This window comes from Eulemur rufifrons, chromosome 8 (genome assembly GCF_041146395.1).
Source record: "Eulemur rufifrons isolate Redbay chromosome 8, OSU_ERuf_1, whole genome shotgun sequence".
NCBI lineage: Eukaryota > Metazoa > Chordata > Mammalia > Primates > Lemuridae > Eulemur > Eulemur rufifrons.
In genome coordinates this window covers 9,803,963-9,828,288 of record NC_090990.1, presented here as the reverse complement: position 1 = coordinate 9,828,288, position 24,326 = coordinate 9,803,963, and the positions used below count along the sequence as shown (strand labels likewise).

The following is a 24,326-nucleotide window of genomic DNA, read 5'->3' as shown; positions in this document are numbered from 1 at the left end:
GAGGGGTCCCGAGCTGAGGGATGCGAGTGGCATCTAGAAGCTGGGAAAGGTCAGGAAAGGGATGCTTCCCTAGAAATGCCACAGGGAACCTTCCTGCCAACACTTTGACTTTAGCCCAGTGAGACCCACATTGGGCTTCTGATCTACAGAGAATAAATTTGTGTTGCTTTTCTTTTTTTTTTCTTTAGAACCAGAGTCTCACTCTGATTCTCACAGGCTGGAGTGCAGTGATGTGATCACAGCTCGCTGCAACCTCAAACTCCTGGGCTCAAGTGGTCCTCCTGCCTCAGCCTCCCGAGTGGCTGGGACTACAGGTGCACGTAACCACACTTGAATAATTTTTTGCATTTTGGTCTTGCTATGTTGCCCAGGCGGGTCTCAAACTCCTGGTCTCAAACAATCCTCCCACCTTTGGCTTCCCAAAGCACCAGGACTACAGGCGTGAGCCACCACACTGGGCTTTGTATTGCTTTAAACTGTTAAATCGTGCTACCTGGGCACATGTGATAGTTTGCACCCTGATACCACATGACCAGAAAGGTACTTTACATCTATCGTGTCCTTTTCCCAAACCCATAACCCCAGTCTAAGCATGGGAAAAACATTGGGCAAATCTGAACTGAGGAAGAGTCTGTAAAATACTGCTATAGCACCCCTCAAACTGTCAGGAACATAAAAAACAAGGGGAGACAGAAGACCTGTCATAGTCCAGAGGAGACCAAGGAGACATGAATACTTACACAGTGAAGTACCCTGGGCTGCACCCTGGAAAAGACATTAGCAGAAAAGCTGGTGAAACCCGAATAAAGCCTGGAGTGTAGACCTAGTAATGTACCGATGTTGCTTCTTTAGTTTTGACAAATGTCCCATGGTCACGTAAGATGTTAACAATATTGTAAACTGGCTGCAGTGTGTACAGGCTCTGTACAATCTTGGCAACTTTTCAATAAATCTAGAATTTTAAAACTATTTTTTAAAAAGGGTGTGGGGAGAACCTTCATTGGCCACCAGTGGAAGTACCAGAACACCTTCTTCTTATGCTGAAAATTATAAATTAAAATAAAATAAACATAAAAAAGACAGACAATAACAAGCGTTAGTGAGGACGCGGAGAAACTGGAACCCTCATAGATTGCTGGTGGGAATGTAAAATGATGCAGCCACTTTGGAAAGCAGTTCATCAGTTCTTCAAAATGTTAAAATGGCTATAAGATCCAGAAATTTCACTCCTCGGTATATGCCCTAAAGAAATGAAAACATATGTCCATGCAGAAACTGTACACAAGTGTTCATAGCAGCACTATTCACAACAGCAAAAGGGAGAACAAGCCAAATGTCCCCACGTGTTGGTCCCCTGATGAATAGATAAATCAATGATGGTATATCCACACAATGGAATATTGTTTGACAATAAAAAAGAATGAAGTATTGACACATGCTACAGTGTGGCTGAACCTTGAAAATGAAGTGAAAGGAGCCAGTCACAAAAGACCACGTGTTATATGGAAGGCCCAGAATAGGCAAATTAATAAATACAGGAAGGAGATCAGTGGTTGTCGGGAGCTAGGGGGGGAGGCAGGAAGGGGGAGTGTGTGCTAATGGATATGGGGTTTCTTCTACAGGTGATGAAAATGTTCTGAAGTTAGATAGCAGTGACAGTTGCACAACTCTGAATATTCTAAAAACCACTGAATTGTGGGGGAGGAGGGGATGGGTATATACACATCTAATGGGTGTCGTGTGCACCGTCTGGGGGATGGACACGCTTGAAACTCTGACTCGGGCGGGGCAAAGGCAATATGTGTAACCTAAACATTTGTACCCCTGTAATATGCTGAAATTAAAAAAATTTAAAAAACCCACTGAATTGTACACTTTAAAATGATGAATTATTATATGGTATGTGAATTATATCTCAATAAGTTGTTATTTTTTAAAAAAAGAAATAAGCTCTATCCTGCTCAATGAACTATATTTCCAGGTAAACACATAGCCCTAGTTGATGTAGGGAAATTCTTGTTTCCAGCTAATAAACGTAGAAGGAATGATAGAATCAGAAATGCATTGGCTGGGCGTGGTGGCTCACGCCTATAATCCTAGCACTCTGGGAGGCTGAGGCAGGTGGATTGTTTGAGCTCAGGAGTTTGAGACCAGCCTGAGCAAGAGCGAGACTCCATTTCTACTAAAAATAGAAAAATTAGCTGGGTGTTGTGCACACCTGTAGTCCCAGCTACTCTACAGACTGAGGCAGGAGGATCACTTGAGTCCAGGAGTTTGAGGTTGCTATGAGCTAGGCTGATGCCACAGCACTCTAGCCTGGTCACCAGAGTGAAACTGTCTAAAAAAAAAAAAAAAGTATATACCAAGGATGTCTGGGAAAAGTTATGGAAACCATTTCATGACAAGCGAGCAAAGGGGAAAAAAGCAGCGTTTATAAATTAATATACTGCTATGTTAGAGCATTCATGATTCTCAAGATTTGCATAATCAAATTGATAAACTAGATTGTATAAATAGCCATTTGTCAATTTAACTACAGCTCTTCAAGTTTACAGCTACAAGATGGCCAACCACTCAGAAAATTCTCCTTATTGGGAAAACGCAGAGCTGCACATAGGTGAATACTAACTGAGCTTTGGGAGGGCAGCAGGCAGCAAGTGGACGAGGTTTAGGCTGGAGAGTCTGCAAATGGTGACAGGCCCCCGGCATCACGCCGGCAGCTGAGCGGGTACACTGGAGGGGAGGGCCTGGGGGCTGAGGGACCTGGTTAGTAACATACTGAAGCAATGGCCCCTAATGAGAAACCAGGCAAGTCCTAACATTCACTCATTCAATCAACACACCTATACTTAGTCCCTGCCCTGTCCCAGCCATCTAGTCCAAATTCTTAGACGACTTCTTCTATATTATTATTCCAAGGAGTTTCTGGCATCTCAACTTCATTTTATAAAGGCCACTGTTGAGTCCGGATTTTAATTAACCAATTGTGCTGTTAGAACCATTTCCAGCTGAAACATCAAAACCCCAAATCTTTGTAATGTGCACTTTTATTTACCCAAATCTAATGTTACATTTTTTTCTTCTCTGACCTAGAACCTCTAGAATCCGATTGCACCCATATTCCCTAGGTTTCAGCTCATTTAGTTAGCTAAGGCTTGTTTGTTTGTTGTGTTGTGTTGTGTAAGCCTGTGGTCCCCAACCCCCCAACCCCCAGGCCACGAATCATTACTAGTCCGTGGCCTGTCCGTGGCCTGTTAGGAACCTGGCGAGTGAAGCTTCATCTGTATTTACGGCCACTCCCCATCAATCGAATCATCGCCTGAGTTCCGCCTCCTGTCAGATCAGCGGTGGCCTTAGTTACAGAAGAACAACTCAGGGCTCCCACTGATTCTGTACTATGGTGAGTTGTATAATTATTTCATTATAAATTACAATGTAATAATAATAGAAATAAAGTGTATGATAAATGTAATACGCTTGAATCATCCCCAAACTATCCCCCACCCCCCAAGTCCGTGGAAAAATTATCTCCCATGAAACTGGTCCCTGGTGCCAAAAAGGTTGGGGACCACTGGTGTAAGCCATGTCCTCCTTGGTTAGACTCTGTGCTTGTCTCCTGTGGCATTCTCCTTATAGATCTGGAAACAACTGAAGGATGTTGGTGCGGTCTCAGGAAATTAGCATCCCCTTGCAAAATAACTTCCTCAGGTGAGATCATTACACACTCTCCGGGGAAAGCAGGATCAGCCTTGCGAGATGGGAGGAGCAGCCGCTTCCATCGTCAAGGGAGTCAGTCGGATTTGGATTTTGGGAGTCAGGTAAGGCAGAGTCATCTGCATCCACCCAGACACCCTCATTTCAGTTCCTGGGTGCTCACCTTCCAGTTCCATGCACCTGGCCAGGCTGTGCGTACAGCTTGTATAGCAACTCGATTACGAACCAGCAACCTGCAGGATCAGCTCCTGTTCAGTTTTTAGCTACATGAGCCCTGTAGCTACAAGAGATGTTACATTTTTTACAGCAGTCAGGAATGGTCCCTGCTTCTCTGACCCTGTCCCAAGCTGAGGATTTAAACCCCAAATCTTTGTTTTTTGAAGTTCTTCAGTGCTTTTATAAACAGCCAGTCCACCCTACAGTCCGTAAAGCCCTGTTGCCACCATAATGGTCAATTGCAGCAAACACTCCACCTACCAAAGCCTTGTCCTCAGGAGGCACATTTTCTCCAGGCAGCAATACTTACTGTGATAGTGACAATTTATTTAGCTCCTTCTTTACCTGCATGAAACAGATTAGATCCGTGTCACCTTTGAATTCAATCCCCTGATTTCTGCCCTTGAGGGTCATTTGCCTGCAGAAATCTCATCCAGTTTTCTTTTCTTTCTTTCTTTCTTTCTTTTTTTTTTTTTTTTGAGACAGAGTCTCACTCTGTTGCCCAGGCTAGAGTGAGTGCCGTGGCATCAGCCTAGCTCATAGCAACCTCAAACTCCTGAGCTCAAGCCATCCTCCTGTCTCAGCCTCCCAAGTAGCTGGGACTACAGGCATGCGCCACCATGCCCGGCTAATTTTTTCTATATATATTTTTAGCTGTCCATATAATTTCTTTCTATTTTTAGTAGAGGTGGGGTCTCGCTCTTGCTCAGGCTGGTCTCGAACTCCTGAGCTCAAACGATCCGCCCACCTCGGCCTCCCAGAGTGCTAGGATTACAGGCGTGAGCCACCGCGCCCGGCCTCTTTTTTTTTTTTTTTGAGACAGAGTCTTGCTTTGTCACCAGGGCTAGAGTGCAGTGACATCATCATAGCTCACTGCAGCCTCAAATTCCTGGGCTCAAGTGATCCTTTTGCTTCAGCCTCCCAAATAGCTGGGACTACAGGTGTGCACCACCACACCTGGCTAATTTTTCTATTTTTTAATTTATTTTTTATTTTATTTTTTTGAGACAGGGTCTTACTTTGTTGTCCATGATAGAGTGCAGTGTCATCAGCATAGCTCACTATAACCTCACACTCCTGGGCTCAAGTGATTCTCTCACCTGAGCCTCCTGAGCAGCTGGGACTACAGGCATGCACCACTGTGCCAGGCTAATTTTTCTATTTTTTGTAGACATGAGGTCTTGCTTTTGCTCAGGTTGGTCTCGAACTCCTGGCCTCAAGTGATCCTCCCTCTTTGGCCTCCCAGAATGGTAGGATTACAAGTGTGAACTACAGCCCCTGGCTGAGCTTTCTTTTAAATTAAACTTTTTATTTTGAAATTGTAGGTTCACCTGCAATTGTAAGAAATAATACAGAGAGAGTCCTTTGTATCCTTACTCAGTTCTCCCCAATGGTAACATCTTGTAAATCTATAGTACAATATCATGAGGACATTGACATCCACACAGTCAAGGTAACAGAATATTTCCATCACCAACAGGGATGCAACAAGGATCCCTTATGTTGTCTCTAGGCTTCTTTTAAGCAGAGAGGAATTTAATACAGAGAATTAGGTTGGGCGAGGTAGCTCACACCTTGAGGTCAGGAGGTCAAGAGCAGCCTGAGCAAGAGTGAGGCCCCCTCTCTACTAAAAATAGAAAAAATTAGCTGGGTGTCATGGCGAGCCTGTAGTCCCAGCTATTTGGGAGGCTGAAGCAGGAGGATCACCTGAGCCCAGTAGTTTGGGGCTGCAGTGAGCAATGATGATAGCATTGCACTTTAGCCAGACAGAGTGAGACTCTGTCTCAAAAAAAAAAAAAATATATATATATATATATATATATGGAGAATTAAGTTATAAAGTTATTGATGGGGAGGGAGGCTGAAGGAATTGTCTCTACCATGGGCCTCCAGTGGTGGTCACCATAGAATTCACCAATCAGGAAATATTGCTTCTGCCACAATCAGGAAGATGGAGAATCAAGAGGCCACCACTAGAATTACTGCATTCAAGAACACATCATCAGAGCAGGGATGCATGCAGCTAGAGTTGGACCAGAAGCTGGTTCCCGGGCACTGGAATGCTGAGTTTGGCTGTCACCCCTGAGCTGTTGCTTCTGAACACTCATGAAGTGGAGACTGGCCACCATACACTGCTACAAACCTCTATATCAGTTATCTCTTTAGACTCTGGAAAGAATGGATGCTAAGTCCTGACTGATTACATCCAACACAGATGGACACAGAGTTAGATTTGTATGCTTAGTATTGGGAAGACGAGAGGGTTCCTATCAGATCTGCTATTATTTTCCCAGTAGAACAAGAGGTAAAAGACCAGTGTGGCAAGGATGTGGAGAAACTAGAACCCTTGTGCACTATTGGTGGGAGTGCAAAATGGTGCAGCCACTATGAAAAACAGTATAGAGATTCCTCAAAAAATGAAAAATAAAACTACCATAGGATCCAGAAACCCCACTTCTGGGTCTTCATCCAACAAATCAGGATATTGAAGAGATATTAGGACTCCTATGTTCATTGCAGCATTACTCATCGCCAAAATGTGGAAACAACCCAAGGTCCATCAACAAATGGAACGATAAACAAAATGTGGTATATACATACAATAGAATATTGTTCAACCTTTGTTTATTTATTTTTTATTTTTATTTTTTTTAGTAGAGTCGGAGTATCACTCTTGCTCAGGCTGGTCTTGAACTCCTGAGCTCAGGAGATCCTCCCACCCTGGCCTCCCAGAATGCTAGGATTACAGGCCTGTGCCACTGCGCCCCACCCAACCTTTAAAAAGAAAGAGGAAAGTCTGCAATATTCAACAACAAAAGATAAACCTCAGCTGGGTGTGGTAGCTCATGCTTGTAATTCCAGCGCTTTGGGAGGCTGAGGTGGGAGGATTGCCCGAGGCCAGGAGTTCAAGGTTGCAGTGAGCTATGATCCCGTGACTGTACTCCAGCCTGTGCAACAGAGGTAGACCCTGTGTCTAAAAAAATAAAAATAAATAAATTTTAAAAAGATAAACCTTGAGGGCATTGTGCTATGTGAAATAAGCCAGTCATAGAAGGACAAATAATGTGTGATTCCATTTATATGAAATATCTAAAAATAGTCAAACTCATAGAAACAGAGAGTAGAATTGTGGTTGCCAGGGGCTGTGTAGGGGGTGGGGGAAAATAGGGAGTTGCTTGCTAATCAATGGGCATAAAGTCTCAATTATGCAAGATGAGTAAATTCTAGAAATCTGCTGTACAACATTGTCCCTACGGTTAACAATGCTATATTGTACACTTAAAATTTAAGAGGATAGATCTTATGTTAAGTGTTCTTACTACAATAATTTTTTTTTTTAAAGAAGGGATTAAGTCAACTGCTGAGCTTTTTCATTTGTCTAGTCATTGTGAAGAAAGGAGTAGTGAGTTGGCCAGACTGACATTTGTTGTAGCCTCACTTAAGGCTAGCGGTCATGAATTTGTAGGGAATGAATGGTCTCCCCACTGGGTACTTTCTCCAGCTGTGCTTGGCTATTTGGATGCAGGTGAAGAGAAAAAGGGCAATTGGATTCACGCAGGGTTGGAATTCTTACCAATCCATGCGACAAAAAGACAAGGGAGCAAAAGGGTATACAGTGGTGGCAAAAGTGTTGTTAAAATTATGGATTATAGAAAATAAACAGGCTCAGAAGCGAAGAAAGGAGAAAACCCACTAACTGTGAGGAAGTAAAGAAGTCAATGGTCTAGAGGTACCCCCAAACCGAAAAAGAGGTCAAGAGGGGCTGTGCAAGTCTGCAGGCACTTGTTTTAGGAGACCTTCTTTCACAACCCCGGCTAATCCTGGATCCGCCTAAATAGGGGAGAGGGTAATAGTTGGTTCAGAAGCTAGAAAAACATAATCTGGATCCGCCGCTTTGGAGCCACAACTGGATTCCCATCTCTGTTTCATCACTTACAAGATGTGTGACTATGGGCAATTCATTTACCCTTTTTGCGTCTCTGTTTTACCTTGTTCAAAATAGGGAGAATAATATTATCTTATGATTGATGTGGGGACTTCATGAGATAATGCACGTAGAGAGCTTAGCACAGTGCCAGGCAGCACACAGTAACGCTGAACACACGAAGCTGTTAGTCGTACTGGGAACAGAAATCCAAGACAGGGTTGCAATAAACAGAAGTACTGTGATGCACAACTTTTAGATAGCTAGGCGCATGCGCCTGTTCGCGGTCGCTTATTTAGTGCGGACGCTATGCATGCGCCGGAAGTTGCAGCCGGGAAGCCAGCGAGGTCGGTTCCGCCCGACTCTAACATGGCGGCGCCCTTTGTCTGCTCTGGAGTGCCGTCCCCGGCCTTCTCGCGGCCGTGATGCACCTCCCTCTGCGGTGGGGTCCGGGACATGGCAGGTGAGGATCAGCAAGTGTCCGGGGCCGGGGGAGTCCCAGGAGTCGGAACGCAGGCGGCGGAGGATGGGGCGCGGCGGAACGCTGAGGACGGTTGTGTGGGGGAGGGGAGGGAAGTGGAATGGGACGCGAACCCAGGCTGAGGGGACACCACAGGGCAGTAGTCTGTGGGGCAGCTGGGCTGGGGGCGTCTCCGGGCGAGAGGGCGAGGAGTGGGCGGCGGAAGCGCCTGCCTCGGCCAGGGGGGTTGGAATCGCCTCCCGGGCTGGGTGACATCCCAGCTGGTAGCATCTCCGCCCCCGCCGCCTGGCTGTCACCGCCCCTTGACCCCGCGCGCCGCGGCGGGTGGGCGTTCTGCTGCCGTGAGGGAGCGAAGTGCCGGGGCCACTCACGTCAGCCGGCCGGGGCGGGAGGGCACAGGTCTGCCAGGGCCTAGGAGGTGCTGGCGGAGTGGGAGCCCAGCACTGGCCTTCTAGAAAATTATTTCATTCATTCATTTGTGCTACAGACGGTGGTTGAGCACCCAGTAGGTCCTGAGGCTAGAGCAAGTGATCCAGGTAGACCCGATCCTGACGTAGTGGTGAGGAGTGCGAGTGAACCGTGAGGCCTGGCGGCGAGGTTCGAATCCCCACTCTGCTGTGTCATTAGGCACTTTTGGCTCTTTCTCTCTGCCTTGGTTTCCTCATCCTTAAAGCACGCATAATAAAATCTGCCTCGTAAGACTGTTACAAAGGTCAAATGAGGTAATAGGTGTAAAGTGCTTGAAACAGTTATTGACACAAAGTAAATGCTGTTAAGTGTTTGCTGCTGCTGTTATTCTTATCATCATGATCACCCAGAGCTCAGAGCCTCATGTGGGAGACATACAGATAGATAAGCAATTCTGATACTGCTATGATGGAAGAAATGCACTCCTTGCTCTGGGAGCACAAAGTAGAGGCACTTCACTCAGTCGAGGTGAATCCAGGGAGGTTCTGCCCCCAGAAAGCTGACACCTAAAGGAAGCTTAGGGGGGAGTGAGGCAGGAGAAGGGGAATATTCTCAGTTGAAGGAGCAGGGGTTTGTGAGAAAGCTCAAGTCTAGGGGGCGGGGGCAGGAGAGATATAAGGCTAGAGAAACAGGCTGTAGTCCCGTCTTAGGGGACCTTGTAAATCTACTTAAGGATTGTACATTTTAGGTTAATGGGAAGCCATTTAAAAATCAGATTTGTGAATTAGAAAGATCACTCTGGCTATGTGAAGAATGGATCAAAGGTACTGAACCTGGAGGCCAATTAAGAGGCTGCTAGAATAATCCAGATGAGAATTGAGGGTGGCCTTGAGTTAGGTTAGAGGCAGAGGGTGGGAAGAGTTGGTTGTGGAGGTAGAATTGACAAAACATGGTGATTACTTTGATGAGAGAGTTAGGGGCAGGGAGGAGTCAAGATTACCCCAGTTTTTTTTTTTTTGTTTTTTTTTTTGTTTTTTTTTTTTGAGACAGAGTCTTGCTCTGTTGCCCGGGCTAGAGGGCCGTGGCATCATCGTAGTTCACTGCAACCTCAAATTCCTGGGCTCAAGCCATCCTCCTGCCTCAGCCTCCCGAGTAGCTGGGACTACAGGCATGTGCCACCATGCTTGGCTAATTTTTTCTATATATTTTTAGTTGTCCAGCTAATTTCTTTCTATTTTTTTAGTAGAGATGGGGGGGTCTCACTCTTGCTCAGGCTGGTCTCGAACTCCTGAGCTCAAAGGGTCCGCCCACTTCAGCCTCCCAGAGTGCTAGGATTACAGGCATGAGCCACCGCGCCCGGCCTCACACCTTGTTTTAATTAGGTATATCCTAAAGTGCTCCAACAAAGCAATCCCAAAATACAATGGCTGAAACAGAAGTTTATTTCTGGCTCCTTAACATTCTGGAAGTATGCAGCCCAGAGCTGGTGGAGCAGCTTGCTCTGTTGTGAGAGATCATCTGAAAGCAGGGTTCCTTTGTTCATGTGGCTTTCCTTGCTCAAATCTGGGCTTCCATTTCGTGGTCCAAACCGTGGTCCAAACTGGCTGCTCCAGCTCCTGCCATCACATATGAACTCTGACTAGCAAAAAGGGAAAGAGAGCAGGGAGCACATGCACATTTATTCTAAGGTTCTAATGTTTAAAGAAACACATTTTTGTACAACATGGTCCCCAAACATAAGCCAGCTACTACACATGGTGTATAAAAAGCAAAGAACAAATCATGACTGTTCCAGTCCTGGAGGAAAAGTTGGCTGAGACAACCTCCTCTGTCCTCTGTGTGACTGGTTTACTGACTTGGGGCGCGATCCCAGCCTGAGGGGAAGTCCACTGAACTTGTGAAAAAGGCAGGGTGTATTGCCCGGGCTGTCTTCCCAAGGCAGGCTGCTCTGGCTGTGGGTGGGTTCATGGTGGTGGGGCCCGGGGAGTCCAGACGTGTTCATGCATTCAGCGTTTTCTGGGCCTAGTGTGTCAGACACTGCTTGGTGCTGGGGATAGGGACATGTGTAAGACTGGGTCCCGGGAGCAAGGTGAGGCTGGTCGTGTGGATACTCACAGTGCAGTGTAAGAAATACCGCAGGTCTGGTCAAGAGCGTGGGTCTCAGAGGGAGACTGACTGATGCTGGGAGGCCTCACTGAGGTGGTGAAGACAGAGGGAATGGCACGGTTTGGATTGATGACTATGAAGTTCCCCTCAGATAGAGAGAGGCAGCGAGGACTCTGGAGTCAAGTGTGAGTCCTTGCTCCCTTGTTTAGTGGCTCTTTGTCCTGAGGGCCAGTTACTTCATCACTGAGCCTCAGTTTCCCCATCTGTAATACAGGGATAACAACATCTACCTTGTGGAATTGTTTTGAGAATTACATGAGGTCAGGCAGGTAATCCACAGGATCTGCTGTGTCGTGTTAAATGTCACTTACCTCCTGCTGCAAGGTGCAGGGTGGTTTGGAGCCAAAGAGGCAAGTTAACATTGCAGTTGAAGAAGGCCTGGACCTTCGGGGCAGCCAGGTTGCCGTCCTTCGGAAGCAGGGATCAGCCGGCTTGTACCTGGAGAGTCAGAGACTGCTCTGTGCCCTCCCTGTTTGCTCAGGAGTTCCCCCAAGCTTTCTCATTAAAGTCATTTAGCTTTGGATTCTCAGAGACCATGCCCTGAGAGAGGCGCATGCTCTGGTGAGGGGCCTTTTGAGAAGGAGAGAATTCTCTCTGCCTGTTTAATTTCTTCAAGTTCAAATGCTTCTGGGAAGCATTTTCTGAGCCCTACCCAGCCTCCCAACCCAGCTGAGTTTGGAGTCCCTCCTCTTAGCATCCCATTCTGATCTCTATTTTCTGTCTTGTTTTTTGTTTTTCTGAGACAGGGTCTTGCTCTGTCACCCCAGCTAGAGTGCAGTGGCAGGATCACAGCTCACTGCAACCTTAGACTCCGGGGCTCAACAAATCCTCCTGCCTCAGCCTCCCGAGTAGCTGGGACTACAGACATGCGCCATCACACCTGGCTAATTTTTCTATTTTTTGTCGGGACGGGGTCTCACTCTTGCTCAGCCGGTCTTGAACTCTTGACCTCAAGCAGTTCTCCCACCTTGGCCTCCCAGAGTGCTAGGATTACAAGTGTGAGCTACTGCACTCAGCCTCTGATCTCTTTTCACACATTTTCACCTCAATTATAGTTGAAGGTTTCCTTGCCTGTTTCCCTGTTAGACCATCAGCATCTTGGATGCAGGGACAGGGTCTTATATATCCTGGTATTCCTACTGTGTAGCTCACTTCTTGGCACAAATCTGGTGCTCAGCAAATGTTGGATGGGTGGCTGATCAGCCTCAGTTGGCTGAAGAGGAACTGGCAGTTGGGGCTGGAGAGAACTCCAGTGTGATAAGGCACTGGGCATGCTGACAGTTTATTGGGTTTCTGGCTGTAATATGAGGCATAGACATGGTGAACTCTGACCTAAACTATGAGGGTTTTGGTCAGAAGATAATTTCTCTGTCTTTTTGTCTTGTTCCAGTATAGCATTATTGATATTTGGGGCTGGATGAGTCTTCGTTGTGGGGGGTTGTCCTGTAGCATCCCTGACCTTTACCCATAGATGCCTGTAGTCCAGCCGAGATGACCAAAAATGTCTCCATACATTGCCAAATGCCTCCTAGGGCAAAATTATCCCCAGTTATGAACCTTTGCAAAATAGGGTACCAGTTAGAAACGTGAACTAAGCCAGAGATGGCTGGGCTGATACCTGATTCTTAGACTTACTGGCCATAAGGCGTGTGGTATTAGTCTTTGGGCAAAGTACTTGACCTCTGTAAGTCTCAGTTTCCTCGGTTGTAAAATGGGGCTAATGGTTACCTTGCATATAACTTTATTGGGTGGAATTATTAATGAGGTAATGCATATAAAGTGCTTAGTTGAGTCCCTGACTCCATAATTGGCAATTAGTATTATTAGGAGAAGACCCTTGAGAGAGTCGAGAAAGAAAATGTGTGGAGTTGAGGAAGAAAACAGTGTTTGGAATAGGAACACATACATAAGGTAGAAAAATCATTTCGTTCTGCTCTGACTATAGTTATTTCTTTTCTTCTGCTAGGTTTGGGGGTGGTTTGCTCTTCCTTTTCCAATTCCTTGAGACAATTCATTAGATTGTTGATTTGTGATCTTTTTGTCTTTTGGATGTGGGCATTTATGGCTATGAATTTTCCTCTTATGACTCTTTTGCTGAATCCCACAGATTTTGATAACTAGTGCCCCCTTTGTCATTTAGTTTGAAGAATCTTTTGATTTCCATCTTAATTTCCTGACAAAGTAGAGAAATCACGAGGTTCTAAACGTGACTCAGTAGTATCTGTGTGCCCTCCCAGGGCCATTCTGTGCCTACGTGTGTTCGTCCACATATACAAGGAAGACCATTTTTTAAGAAAGTCAAATGGCTTGAGTTTGCACATATACAGATGTGCACAGGCCTTTCAAGTGCTTGGCCTTGGCACCATTTTGAACACTGAAAGGGCAGCTCTGTGGGTAGAGCTTCAGAGTTCTGTTTACCTGGAAAAAGACTAGGTGGCCCATTCTTTCTTGTTCTAGAATTCCTCCATGGATGGTGCCTGCGTGGGTGGCACACAGGTGTGCAGATGTGGTGTCTGGCAGGGTGACGCGTTGTTGGGTATTGGACATTACAGCACAGAGGGACCCCAACCTCAGAGAAAACAAAACACTCCAAATATGTTTTGTGCTCAAAGCGTATTGTCCTGGAGATTGTAATCTACTTCTTTTGCTGGCCCCAAGTTTTAAATGATTGAAATAACAGAGGTCTAAGAGTAAGCGTATGGCATGAAGTGATTCAGCACTTGCTGAGTATGTGCGTGGAGTGTCAGCATGTGTGCCTGGCACTTGGAGCTCCTCGTGGACATCAGCAGCTTGATTAGTCCCAGGGTGAATTACGGTCGACCTCAATCATGTAATCAGCACAGGTAAATGTAGAAAACCAAGACTTGGACTCTTGGATTCAGATGTGCTTTTTATAAATTGGAGAGAGATGGTTCTTAGGGCTTGGGCTTCAAAGGAAGGAAGCAAGCAAGCAAAGGCCATGGTTAGAATGGAGAGTTGCTCACTCATGTCTAAACAGCAGCGTGGACAGAGGCTGAGAGGTGGGAATTCCAGCTGAGAGTGCAGACCAGGCCAGAAGCAGGCGGGGTCGGTTCATTGTAACATCAAAACGTCCTCAGCTTCTGGTCTTAAAAGGTCTGGCAGTTGACTCTGTTCTCCACCCCTTCGCCACCCCAGCACCACTTCCTATACTGGAACTATTAATCTAAGCAGTCACCTTCCTGTCCGGTTTGAAAGGCTCTACTCTGGTTTTGTGACCTGCCCCGTGGGAAGCTGTGTCTCTATAGCTCAGAAGCCATGGCTCAGAGTGAAGTACTTCTCATTTCAGTAGTCTCAGGGCCACTGGGCCTCTCTCAGGGATTCCCCCTCACCCCCAACTGCCATGGTTACTGTAGCCCAGTCAGTTGCCCAAGGCAAGCTAATGCTTCGCAACATTGGTTCAAGTAAGAAAGAACATTGATTTTGTAAGTTGTTTCTCTTAACTATCAAGTAGATACAAAAGAACAGGTTCAATATAAAGAATGAGGATCCAGGGCCGGTCAGGCCAGGTGCGGTGGCTCACACCTGTCATCTTAGCACTCTGGGAGGCTAAGGTGGGAGGGAGGATCGCTTGAGCTCAGGAGGTGGAGACCAACCTGAACAAGAGCGAGACCCTGTCTCTACTAAAAAATAGAAAAATTAGCTGGGAGTTGTGGCACACACCTGTAGTCCCAGCTACTCGGGAGGCTGAGGCAGGAAGATTGCTTGAGCCCAGTAGTTCCAGGTTGCTGTGAGCTATGATGACACTACTGTACCCTACCCCTGGGACAGAGCGAGACTCTGTCTTTAAAAAAAAATGAGGATTCAAGGGCCCACCCACGTAGCCATTGGCCCATTCATGAAAAGGAACCTTAGCTTTGGTGTCCCCTGTGTTCCTGTCCTCATCCTGTCCCATCCTTCCCCCAGGTCATCCCTGAGTTTTGCTTTTATCATTCTCTTACTTTTCTTTATAGTTTTACCACGTGTTTGTATTGCTTAATAATTTGTTTAATCTTGCATGTTTTTGAACTTAATATTGCTGTGTTTTTTTTCAGTGACTTAAATTTTTTGTTTAAATGTTCTTGAGATTAATCCATGTTGCATAGGGTTGTATTTCATTTTCATTGATGAATAATGTTCCATTGTCTAAGAATTTATTTATCCTTTCTATTGTTGGTGGACATTTGGGTTGTTTCCAGTATTTTGCTGAGACAAACGGTGCCGCTGTGCACCTTCCTGGGACACACGTGGACGGGGTCTGTAGCTGGGAGTGGAATGAATCATGGGGTATGTGCATCACCAATTTGACCAAATAATGCAAATTGCTTCCAAAACCATTTCCCCAATTCAACAATTCTGTTTGCTTTACATCCCTTAACAATGGTATCATCAAACTTTAAAATACTTTTACTAATTTGTACTGCACCATTTACCAGTACAATGGTTATCTCCTGTGGTTTAGATTTGCATTTTCCTGATTATTAGTGAGTTAGGCATTTTTTCATATACTTATTGGCCATTCAGATTTCAGCTTCTCCGAAACACTCGTTTAATCTTTTGCTCATTTTTTATTGGGTTGTCTTTAGACTTTTTGTTTGTAGCTTTTTCTTATTTTGGATACTAATCCTTTGTCAGTTATATATGTCGTAACTGTCCACTTCCAGTTTGTGGCTTGTCTTTTCACTTGAGGGTTTTTTGTATTTTTTTAATGAACAGAAATTCTTAATTTTAATGTAATTTATCAATTTTTTTCTTTTATGGCTAGCACTTTGTTTCTTTTTCAGAATTTCTTCCCTACTTTTCAAGTTTATAAAGATATTCCCATATATATGTATTATAGTCTTCCAAACATACTATTATTTTGCTTTTACCTTGAGGTCTTTAATCCATTTATAATTATTTTTGTGTGTGGTGTGAGATGGGGGGCTAGAGACCAGTGGCTTCATAGCTCATGCTGCCTCCAACTCCTGGCCTCAAACAATCCTCCTGCCTCAGCCTCCCAAAGTGCTAGGATTACAGGTGTGAGCCACCAGGCCTGACCCCTTTTTCTTTTTTCTGTAAGTGTACCAAATTGTCCCAGTACCATTTATTAAAAACATACACTCTTTTCATGTGGATCTGTAATGTCACCAGAAACCATAAGCATATATCAAGTGTCCACAAATGTGTAGGTCTATTTGTGGGCTCTTTACTATTTGTTCTCTATCTCTGTGTAAATACAACACTGGCTGAATTACTATGATTTTAGAACCACTCTTGGTGTCTGGTAATGCCTTGGCCCTTTGCTCTTCTATCTTTGTTTTAGATCATGTTTGTCAGATGCCATAAAAATTATTGGATGTTTTATTAGAATTACTTTGAATTTATTATATATCAGTTTGAGTAAGTTGACATTTTTATGATAGAGCCTTCTGATCCATGAACATGGTAAAACTTTCAATTTACATAACTTGTCACAGTCTAAATTTAGTCAGGGTCTTTACACCTTACTCTCAGTTAACGATCTTAGAACACTTTAATTCCTGTCACTCCCCCCTCCACTTTTATCCTGCAGGTGTGTTTCAGTTCTTGTTAAACTTTAACAAGACACCATTAGTTCAGTGTTTGTTTAAATTTACTCACTTTCCTTCTCGGATCACTTTTCATCCTCCAGAAGTGTATCTTTTATTATGTGAGAATTTGGGCTGCACACTGGTTCCACATTCTCAGGGAAGATTTTCAGCGCCGAGGTTGGATATAGGCAGTTTTCTGTGTAGTCTTCTCTCCGCTGAGGTCCTGTGATGGGATGGGGATGGGGAGCTCAAGCTTGCTCAGTTCTGCAAATACCCTTGATACCCAACCTGGAAGCTCCACTTGCTGTCTGGATTCCAGCCCTTGCCTGGTTTTCGTTTGATCTCTTAGTATTGCTTACTGACCTGTCAGTTCTTTGATACATTTTAAAACATGTGTTATAACTTTTCTTCAGCCTTTGTAACTATTTGCAGTTGAGAGAGTTGGCCAGGGTACCAGGTGTGCCATGCTTCCAAAATTGAGACATTTTGTAGTTTTAATTTTTTATTTCATCTAGCATCAGCAAACTCTGAATATTAGAACTAAGACTTAGTAATGTTCACTTCTAGATTTTTAATTTTATTTTTAGAGATGAGGTTTCACTGTGTTGCCCAGGCTGGTCTCAAACTCCCACCTCAGCCTCCTGAATTGCTGGGATTACAGGTGTGAACCACTGTGCCCCACTATCTTTGATTTGTTGATTAATTTTTAAGAATAGCTTGAGATAAAATTTATATACCATACAGTTCACCCCTTTAAAGTGTACGGTTCGATGGCTTTCAGTATATTCACAGAGTTGTGCAACCATCACCACTATCTAATTTCAGAACAGTTTTGTTATCCCACAAAGAAGCCCCACACCCATTAGCAGTCACCCCTCATTTACCTCCACCTCCCCCCTCCCCCACCATAAACGACTACTCATCTACTTTCTGTCTTTATGGATTTGCCTCTTCTGGGCACTTTATGTAAATAGGATCATGTAACTTGGTCTTTTGTGAATGTCTTCTTTCACTTAGCATAGTAATTTCAAGGTTCATCCACGTAGCATGTATCAGTACTTCTTTTTTATTGTCAAGTAATAGTTCACTGCATGGACATCCCATGTTTTGTTTTTAATCCATTTATTGTTTGGGCATTTGGGTTGTTTCCACCTTTCAGCCATTGCGAATAATGTTGCCACGAACATTTCTGTGCAAGCTTTTGTGTGGACATAGGTTTTCCTGGCTGATCAATGTTTAAGAGCCTTTTGAATCACGCTATTACCCCTTATTTATCGTACGGACTATAAGTATTCTCCCCGGGTTTATATTTGTATTTGGGAAGTAGAGAAGATAAACGTAGAAATGTAAATGCATCAGAACATTTAGATTTCTGACCAGTCTTTCCCACAGTTAAGTTATGTAGGGTTCCCCTAGGCCCCTGTCCCCACTGGGCCCCTGCTAGCTCTGTCTCCATCTCCGCTGCGCCCCCACCCACCCAGGCTTCCTGTCCTAGGACTGGGAGCCAGGCCGCACTCGGGGGTGGTTTCCAAGTTGCTCTCAGAAGCTCACACTTCAAAGTGGCTGGCTGAAAAACTGCCAGGGCCGCAAGTCATCCATTTCAAGGCTCAGCTTCCGAGCAGCTTTGCTGATTCACTGCTGCTACAGGTGCTGGGGATTGGAGGGGCCGGAGGTCGGCAGCTCAGTTTGTTGAAGGACAAGCCGGGGCCCTGAGCCTCTCCTAATCCTCACAAGGCTGCTGTCTAAAAACTCTCGTGTTGGGGAGCAGGCCTTCAGCATCTGGATTTGAGGAGCCTAGCCGTTTTTAAAAATTACGGAAATTGAGACATTGAGTTCTTGACCACTTTTTATGCAACCCTCATTTAAGGTTTTGAGATCCCCAGAATATTCCTCTAAAATAGCCTCTGACCCATTTAGTTTTTCCCAATGAAGTTTCATAAAATCTTAACTTAGTTTAATCCTATTTGTTATAGTAAATATAAAATTTGATGTTGACTTCTGCCATATATATTTCATAGTTGATGTTCATTGTCCTGTATGTTCATAGTTAGAAATCTTAAAGATGATACTCTAGGAAAAGTTTAAATGAAGAAAGATCTGCCAAATGCTAGGTAGGTAAATCTCTTCTCTTTTTTGGGGGGCGAGAGGAGGACAGGGTCTCACTCTGTCACCCAGGCTGGAGTGCAGTGCCACAATCATAGCTTGCTGCAACCTCAAACTCCTGGGCTCAAGTGATCCTCCACCTCAGCCTCCAGAGTAGCTGGGACTACAGGCACGTGCCACAACGCACGGCTAACTTTTCAAAAAAATTTTTGTAGAAACAAGGTCTCACTATGTTGCCCAGGCTGGTCTCAAACTTCTGGCCTCCCAAAGTGCTGGGATTACAGGTATGAGCCACCTCACATGGCCAACATCTCATTTTTATTGTCATTCACTCTGTATGTTTTATACTTTGAGTACATACATTTGTAATCTAGCAGTCTCATTAATGAAATCATCCATTCATTTATTCAACATTTGTTAAATCTGCCGGGCGTGGTTGCTCACGCCTGTAATCCTAGCACTCTGGGAGGCTAAGGTGGGCAGATCGTTTGAGCTCAAGAGTTCAAGACCAGCCTGAGCAAGAGCGAGACCCCATCTCTACTAAAAAAAAATAGGAAGAAATTAGCTGGACAACTAAAAATATATAGACAAAATTAGCCAAGCATGGTGGCGCATGCCTGTAGTCCCAGCTACTTGGGAGGCTGAGGCAGGAGGATCGCTTGAGCCCAGGAGTTTGAGGTTGCTGTGAGCTAGGCTGATGCCACAGCACTCTAGCCCGGGCAACAGAGTGAAACTGTCTCAAAAAAAAAACAAAAACATTCGTTAAATCCTAACACTAGAAGGGACCTTAACAGTTACCTCATCCTAATGAGGATACACACCTAGAAACAGGCACACGTGAAGTGCTACGTTGAAGTCCAACGACATCCATTTCCAATTTATATTTAACCTACCTTTTTCTTTTGGATTCTTGATTTTCAGTAGTATCACGAGACAACTACTCCTTCCTTTGGAATTGTCATGTTCTATCTTCTTTCTTAATGAAAGCCTCTTTGGTCCTCCAGAGTCATTGTGTCCCTTGTAGAAAGAAGATGGCATTTGCCATCAAGTATTAAGCATTTGTGCCTTTTGTTCTGGTTACAGTGGAGTGGAGTAAGCATTGCAGTGTGTGGGCCTTTCCTGGTTTTGTTTTTCAGGTTGAAACTTCATCTGTGATGGGTGCCTGGCTTACTGATGCAATTTTTATGTCCATTTTTAGAAGATAGGACAAGGATTAGAGCATGAGGCTCCCTTTTTTTTCCCCTGTAATTTACCAACATTGCTGGCACGGGTTTATGTGTGATAATAAGGATGATGATGGCCAACAGCAGCTTTATGAAATGGGAACTTTCATCATCTCCATTTTACAGACAGGAAATTGAGGTGCCAAGATTGCAGTACTCCTGCCCAGGGTGCTTAACTAGCTTTGGGCAGATTCCAAGGCAGGAGTTTTTAACTGGGTCCAGGGAGCAGTAAGCTCCTGGCGAGTGGGTGCAGAATTGTGTGGTGGCCTCCCTGGGAGACAGCGTCCGAGGGCTTCATCTGTGTCTGAAAACGAGGACACCAACTGCTGTGCTGGGGGCAGCCCCTTAAGAAATTTGTGTTCGTAATCTTTTCCTGAGTGATATATTCTCTCTCTGCAAATTACCATAATTTTCCATTTCCCTTATGAGAAATTTTTTCCTTGAGAAGTTTCCAGTCACCAGGTCTTGTAGAAAATGTCTTAAAGATTGTATGGTAGAAACAAAGAACTCAGATCTGACTTGGTGGGCATTTATTCCTCCCTCCTTCCTCCCTCCCTCCCTCCCTTCCTTCTCTCCTTCCTTCTCTCCTTCCTTCTTTCCCTTCTTCCTTCTTTCCTTTCCTCCATCCTTCTTTTTTTAACTTTCTCAGTTTTAATTTTTTAATAGATAATATTTACAAGTGGCAAAAAAAGAAAAAGAAATATAGGAAGGATCTGTAGTGAAAAGTCCTTCGCCAGCTCCTCTGAGGGGCTTTCTGTTTCCAGTTTCGTCTATACCCTTCAGAGATGTGGATATTTTGTTTTAAATTTAAGGAAAAGACATAACTTCTCAGCTTGGGTTTATGGTTGTGGACAAACAGACCGGCCTGGCTTCCACTAGGAAGGGTCAGTGTGAAATGTTGTTAAGGGACCTTGAGCTACTCCAAGAGGAGGCACTGAAAACTCTCAGAGGGTTTTGTAGTTAGTGGGAGGGCACTGCACAGGCTGCTCAGAAAGATCCCTGTGTGTGTGTGTTGGATTCTGGGCCCCAGCTAAACCCTCCCGGGGCCACCTAGGGGTGACATTGGCCCATTTTTCCCCATCCTAAGGGTCCGACGCAGTGGGACTTCCTAACTTGTTTTTGTGCTTCTGCTCTCCTCCTTTAAAACCCCGGCATGGCTCCGACTGTGGAGGATGTCACTGAGTCCTGGTGTGGTGGTCCCTGCCCTGCCCCTGGCCCCAGCCTGGCCCTCCAGCTGCCCCCCTGCACCACCTTCTCCACTCACTCCTCCCCCTGTGGTGCGAGGCCCTCCCCCTCCACTTAGTCCCCCAGCCCTTCACCACTTTGCTGTCTTCTGCCTGACGTTGTTCTTGCCTTTGTGTGTCTTTTTAGAAAGGGCAGCACCCTTTCAGCACTCATCACATTGTCTTCCCTGGTGAAGGTCCCCGAGGGTGGGGCTCACACCTGGCCTTATTCCCTGTGGAGCCGCCAGCTGCCAGCAGGGCACCTGGCACCAGGTAGTGCTCTGCAGTTGACTTTGAAGTAAACGTCCACTACACTAACTCCTCAGCCCACCGGATACAGAGATTGGACCCCCGAATCCGTCCATATTGAACTTTTTTTTTTTTTAGTTTGGAGACAGAGTCTCACTCTCTTGCCCAGGGTAGAGTGCCGTGGTGTCAGCCTCGCTCACTGCAACCTCAGACTCCTGGGCTCAGGCGATCCTTCTGCCTCAGCCTCCTGAGTAGCTGGGACTACAGGCATGCGCCACCATGCCCGGCTAATTTTTTTCTATATATATTTTTAGCTGTCCAGATAATTTCTTTCTATTTTTAGTAGAGACGGGGTCTCGCTGTTGCTCAGGCTGGTCTCGAACTCCTGACCTCGAGCCATCCACCTGCCTCGGCCTGGGATTACAGGCATGAGCCACCGCGCCCGGCCCATATTGAACTTGAGTGGGTGCCCTTCCCGGCTTTCTGCCCTAAGTTGCACAATAACAAAAGCCTGACAGCAGAAGCTTGAAGCCAGGTAGAAATAATACCTGTGTGCTTTTCTGTCACATTGGACCAGGCTGTGGCTCCTTTACCCTCTACCAACTGCCTTCCCAAGGCTTGGACCTCCTGCTGTTGGAGAGGAGCCCCATGCTTTTCTGGTCAAGGGAGTTCACTTGGGATAATCTGGTTTTGTTTTTGTTTTTTAAGACAGAGTCTTGCTCTGTCACCCAAGCTAGACTACAGTGGCATCATCGTAGCTTATAGCAACCTCAAACTCCCGGGCTCAAGTGATCCTCCTGCCTCAGCCTCCCAAGTAACTGGGACTACAGATGGGCATCACCACGCCTGGCTAATTCTTAAAATTTTTTTGTAGAGACGGTGTCTCACTATGTTGCCCATGCTGGTCTTGAACCCTTGGACTCAAGCAATCCTCCTGCCTTGGCCCCTTAAAGTGCTAGCTAGGATTACAGCTGTGAGCCACTGCACCCAGCCCTGTTTTTGTTTTAGTTATTCATCATTTTCCCTTTTGTTTTAACTATGACCTGTTAGACCTGTGTTAGAGAAGTAATATCGAATTCTACTTTTGCCGATATTTGGGCAATACTTCCTATGTGTTGTTTAACTTATTTAATCCTCACAATCGTCATGTTTATGGTGTTTTCCTATTTTATGGGTGAGCAATCTAAAACTCAGAGAAACCTGTCTGAGGTTACCCTGCAAGTGCTGGAGTTGGGATTCTGAGTCCATTGGTCTCGTGTTCTCCTTGTCCAATATCCACTCCCACAGATCCTCAGTCTGTATTGTGCCTTTAATCACCATCTCTACAAGCTGACATCTCGAGGTTATTGGCCAGAATGCAACTCTGATTCCCCCAGTAAATCTTTTCCGCCACTGTGGTTTCTTACCCCACTACGTGGCCCCACCATGAGGCCAGTCTCTCAAGCCAAAAAATTTTAGCATCATTCTTGACTCCTTTCTTTGTGTTGCAACCCACATCTCCTTGATCAGCTACTTGTGTTGGCTCGGCCACACATACCCCGAAACTGACCACATCTCCCTTTTACTGCACCACCTTGGTGAGGCCACCACCATCTCTTGCTGCAGTAGCCTAACTGGTGTTCCTCTCCCCACTCTTGGCTCCTTGCAGCCTCTCTTTGCACCGCAGTTGAGATGGTCCTTTAAAGTGTCACTCTTCTGCTCTCAACTCTCCCAAGGAATCCAGTGTACTTAGAAGAAACTCTACAGTCTAATGTGCCCCGAAGACCCTGGGTGATCTTGGCCCCTGCTGCTGCCAGCCCCCCTGTTCATTCTCCCGCTCACCTGCTCCTCTCCGGACACACCAGCCCCTTTGCCAAGGTCATGCCCATCTCAGGGTCTTTGCATCTGCTCTTCCTAGTGTCTGTAGTGGTCCCTGGGTTTATAGTGGCATGGCTTGTTCTCGTACCTCATTCAGGTCTTTGCTCAAATGCCATCTCCTCAGAGGTCCTCCTTGACTCCTTTCTTAAATACTAAATAGCCTCTGCCTCTCTACCCCCTCAGCTTGCTCTCATGTCTCCACGGCACTTAGTGTAATACCTGCCATTGTATCTCAGTGATTTATTGCCTGGCCTCTCCGCTAGGCTCAAAGCTGTAACACAGCACGTAAGACAGGCACAGGGTAGGTGCTCATTAGATGTCTGTGAAGTTCATTAGTCTTTTCTCTGTACCTATTAATATTTCCTAATTTCTAGGCTGAGCACCCCTAGAGGGCAATGCAATAATTATGAGTAGTTGTGCTGCTATATCTATCACCCCACTGATTTTTCTCTATATTGGGGAAATTTCATAGCCATATACATAGAATTATTTCTCAAATGCATATAGATGCTGTTGTGATTGATAGAATGGAAATTCATTTTTTCATAGTGGCTTTCATCTATTATTTTTTCAGTTAACAAGCACCAAAAGTATGACTGTTATTTCATAAGTGTCTATGGAATATTTTGACATTGAGTTAGTCATATTCAAAAAAGGCCAGAGACCTGTGCTCCCTGCTAGGCCTGTTCCCGGACTTGTTCTGTAACCACTTGAGAGCAAGGTCCTGGGTGAGGTGCTATAAGCAGCTGCAGGGAAAAAATAAGCAGTAGTTCCACCTGGCTGTGAGTTTATTAAACTGGTAGGAGAGAGGAGGTGACATACTATGTCATTTCAGTGTCAGTGTGGACTAGGGGAGTGTTTGTGGTCGGTGTGGGGCGAGTCGGGGAATGGTCAGACACTGCCCAGTCCCATGGATGCATGTTCTGATTTTGTCTTTTTGGTAGGAAGTCCCTGAATTTACCCTGTGTTGAGCCTTAAGAGCCCCTGGAACAAATACTAGCATAATGGACTCTCAACTGGCCTGGGCTGCCTGGGACCCTGGAGAGCTCTTGCACAGGGCCCGCCAGCCTTCCTGCTCAGCCTCAGGCCTAGAGCAGTGGGTCCTTCAGTAGCGTGCCTAAATCTTAGAGCTGGTGGCAGTAGTAGAGTTTGAAAAGCAAAGTCAGTATCATACTTTCATTTTATATTTAGATTGTTTTAGATTTTAAAAAA

The 24,326-nt window shown here is 45.3% G+C and overlaps 1 protein-coding gene across 2 annotated transcripts in view; it reads left to right on the top strand.

Moving 5' to 3' along the window:
* Window positions 1–8,218: 8,218 nt before the first annotated feature.
* ZBTB17 (zinc finger and BTB domain containing 17) overlaps window positions 8,219–24,326 on the top strand; it is a 28,620-nt gene continuing 12,512 nt past the window's right edge. For both annotated transcript variants that reach the window (XM_069479388.1, XM_069479387.1), the window contains exon 1: window positions 8,219–8,318. In XM_069479388.1, coding sequence (XP_069335489.1) covers window positions 8,312–8,318 — 7 coding nt within the window. In that variant the 5' untranslated portion in view covers window positions 8,219–8,311. The remainder of the gene's footprint in view (window positions 8,319–24,326) is intronic.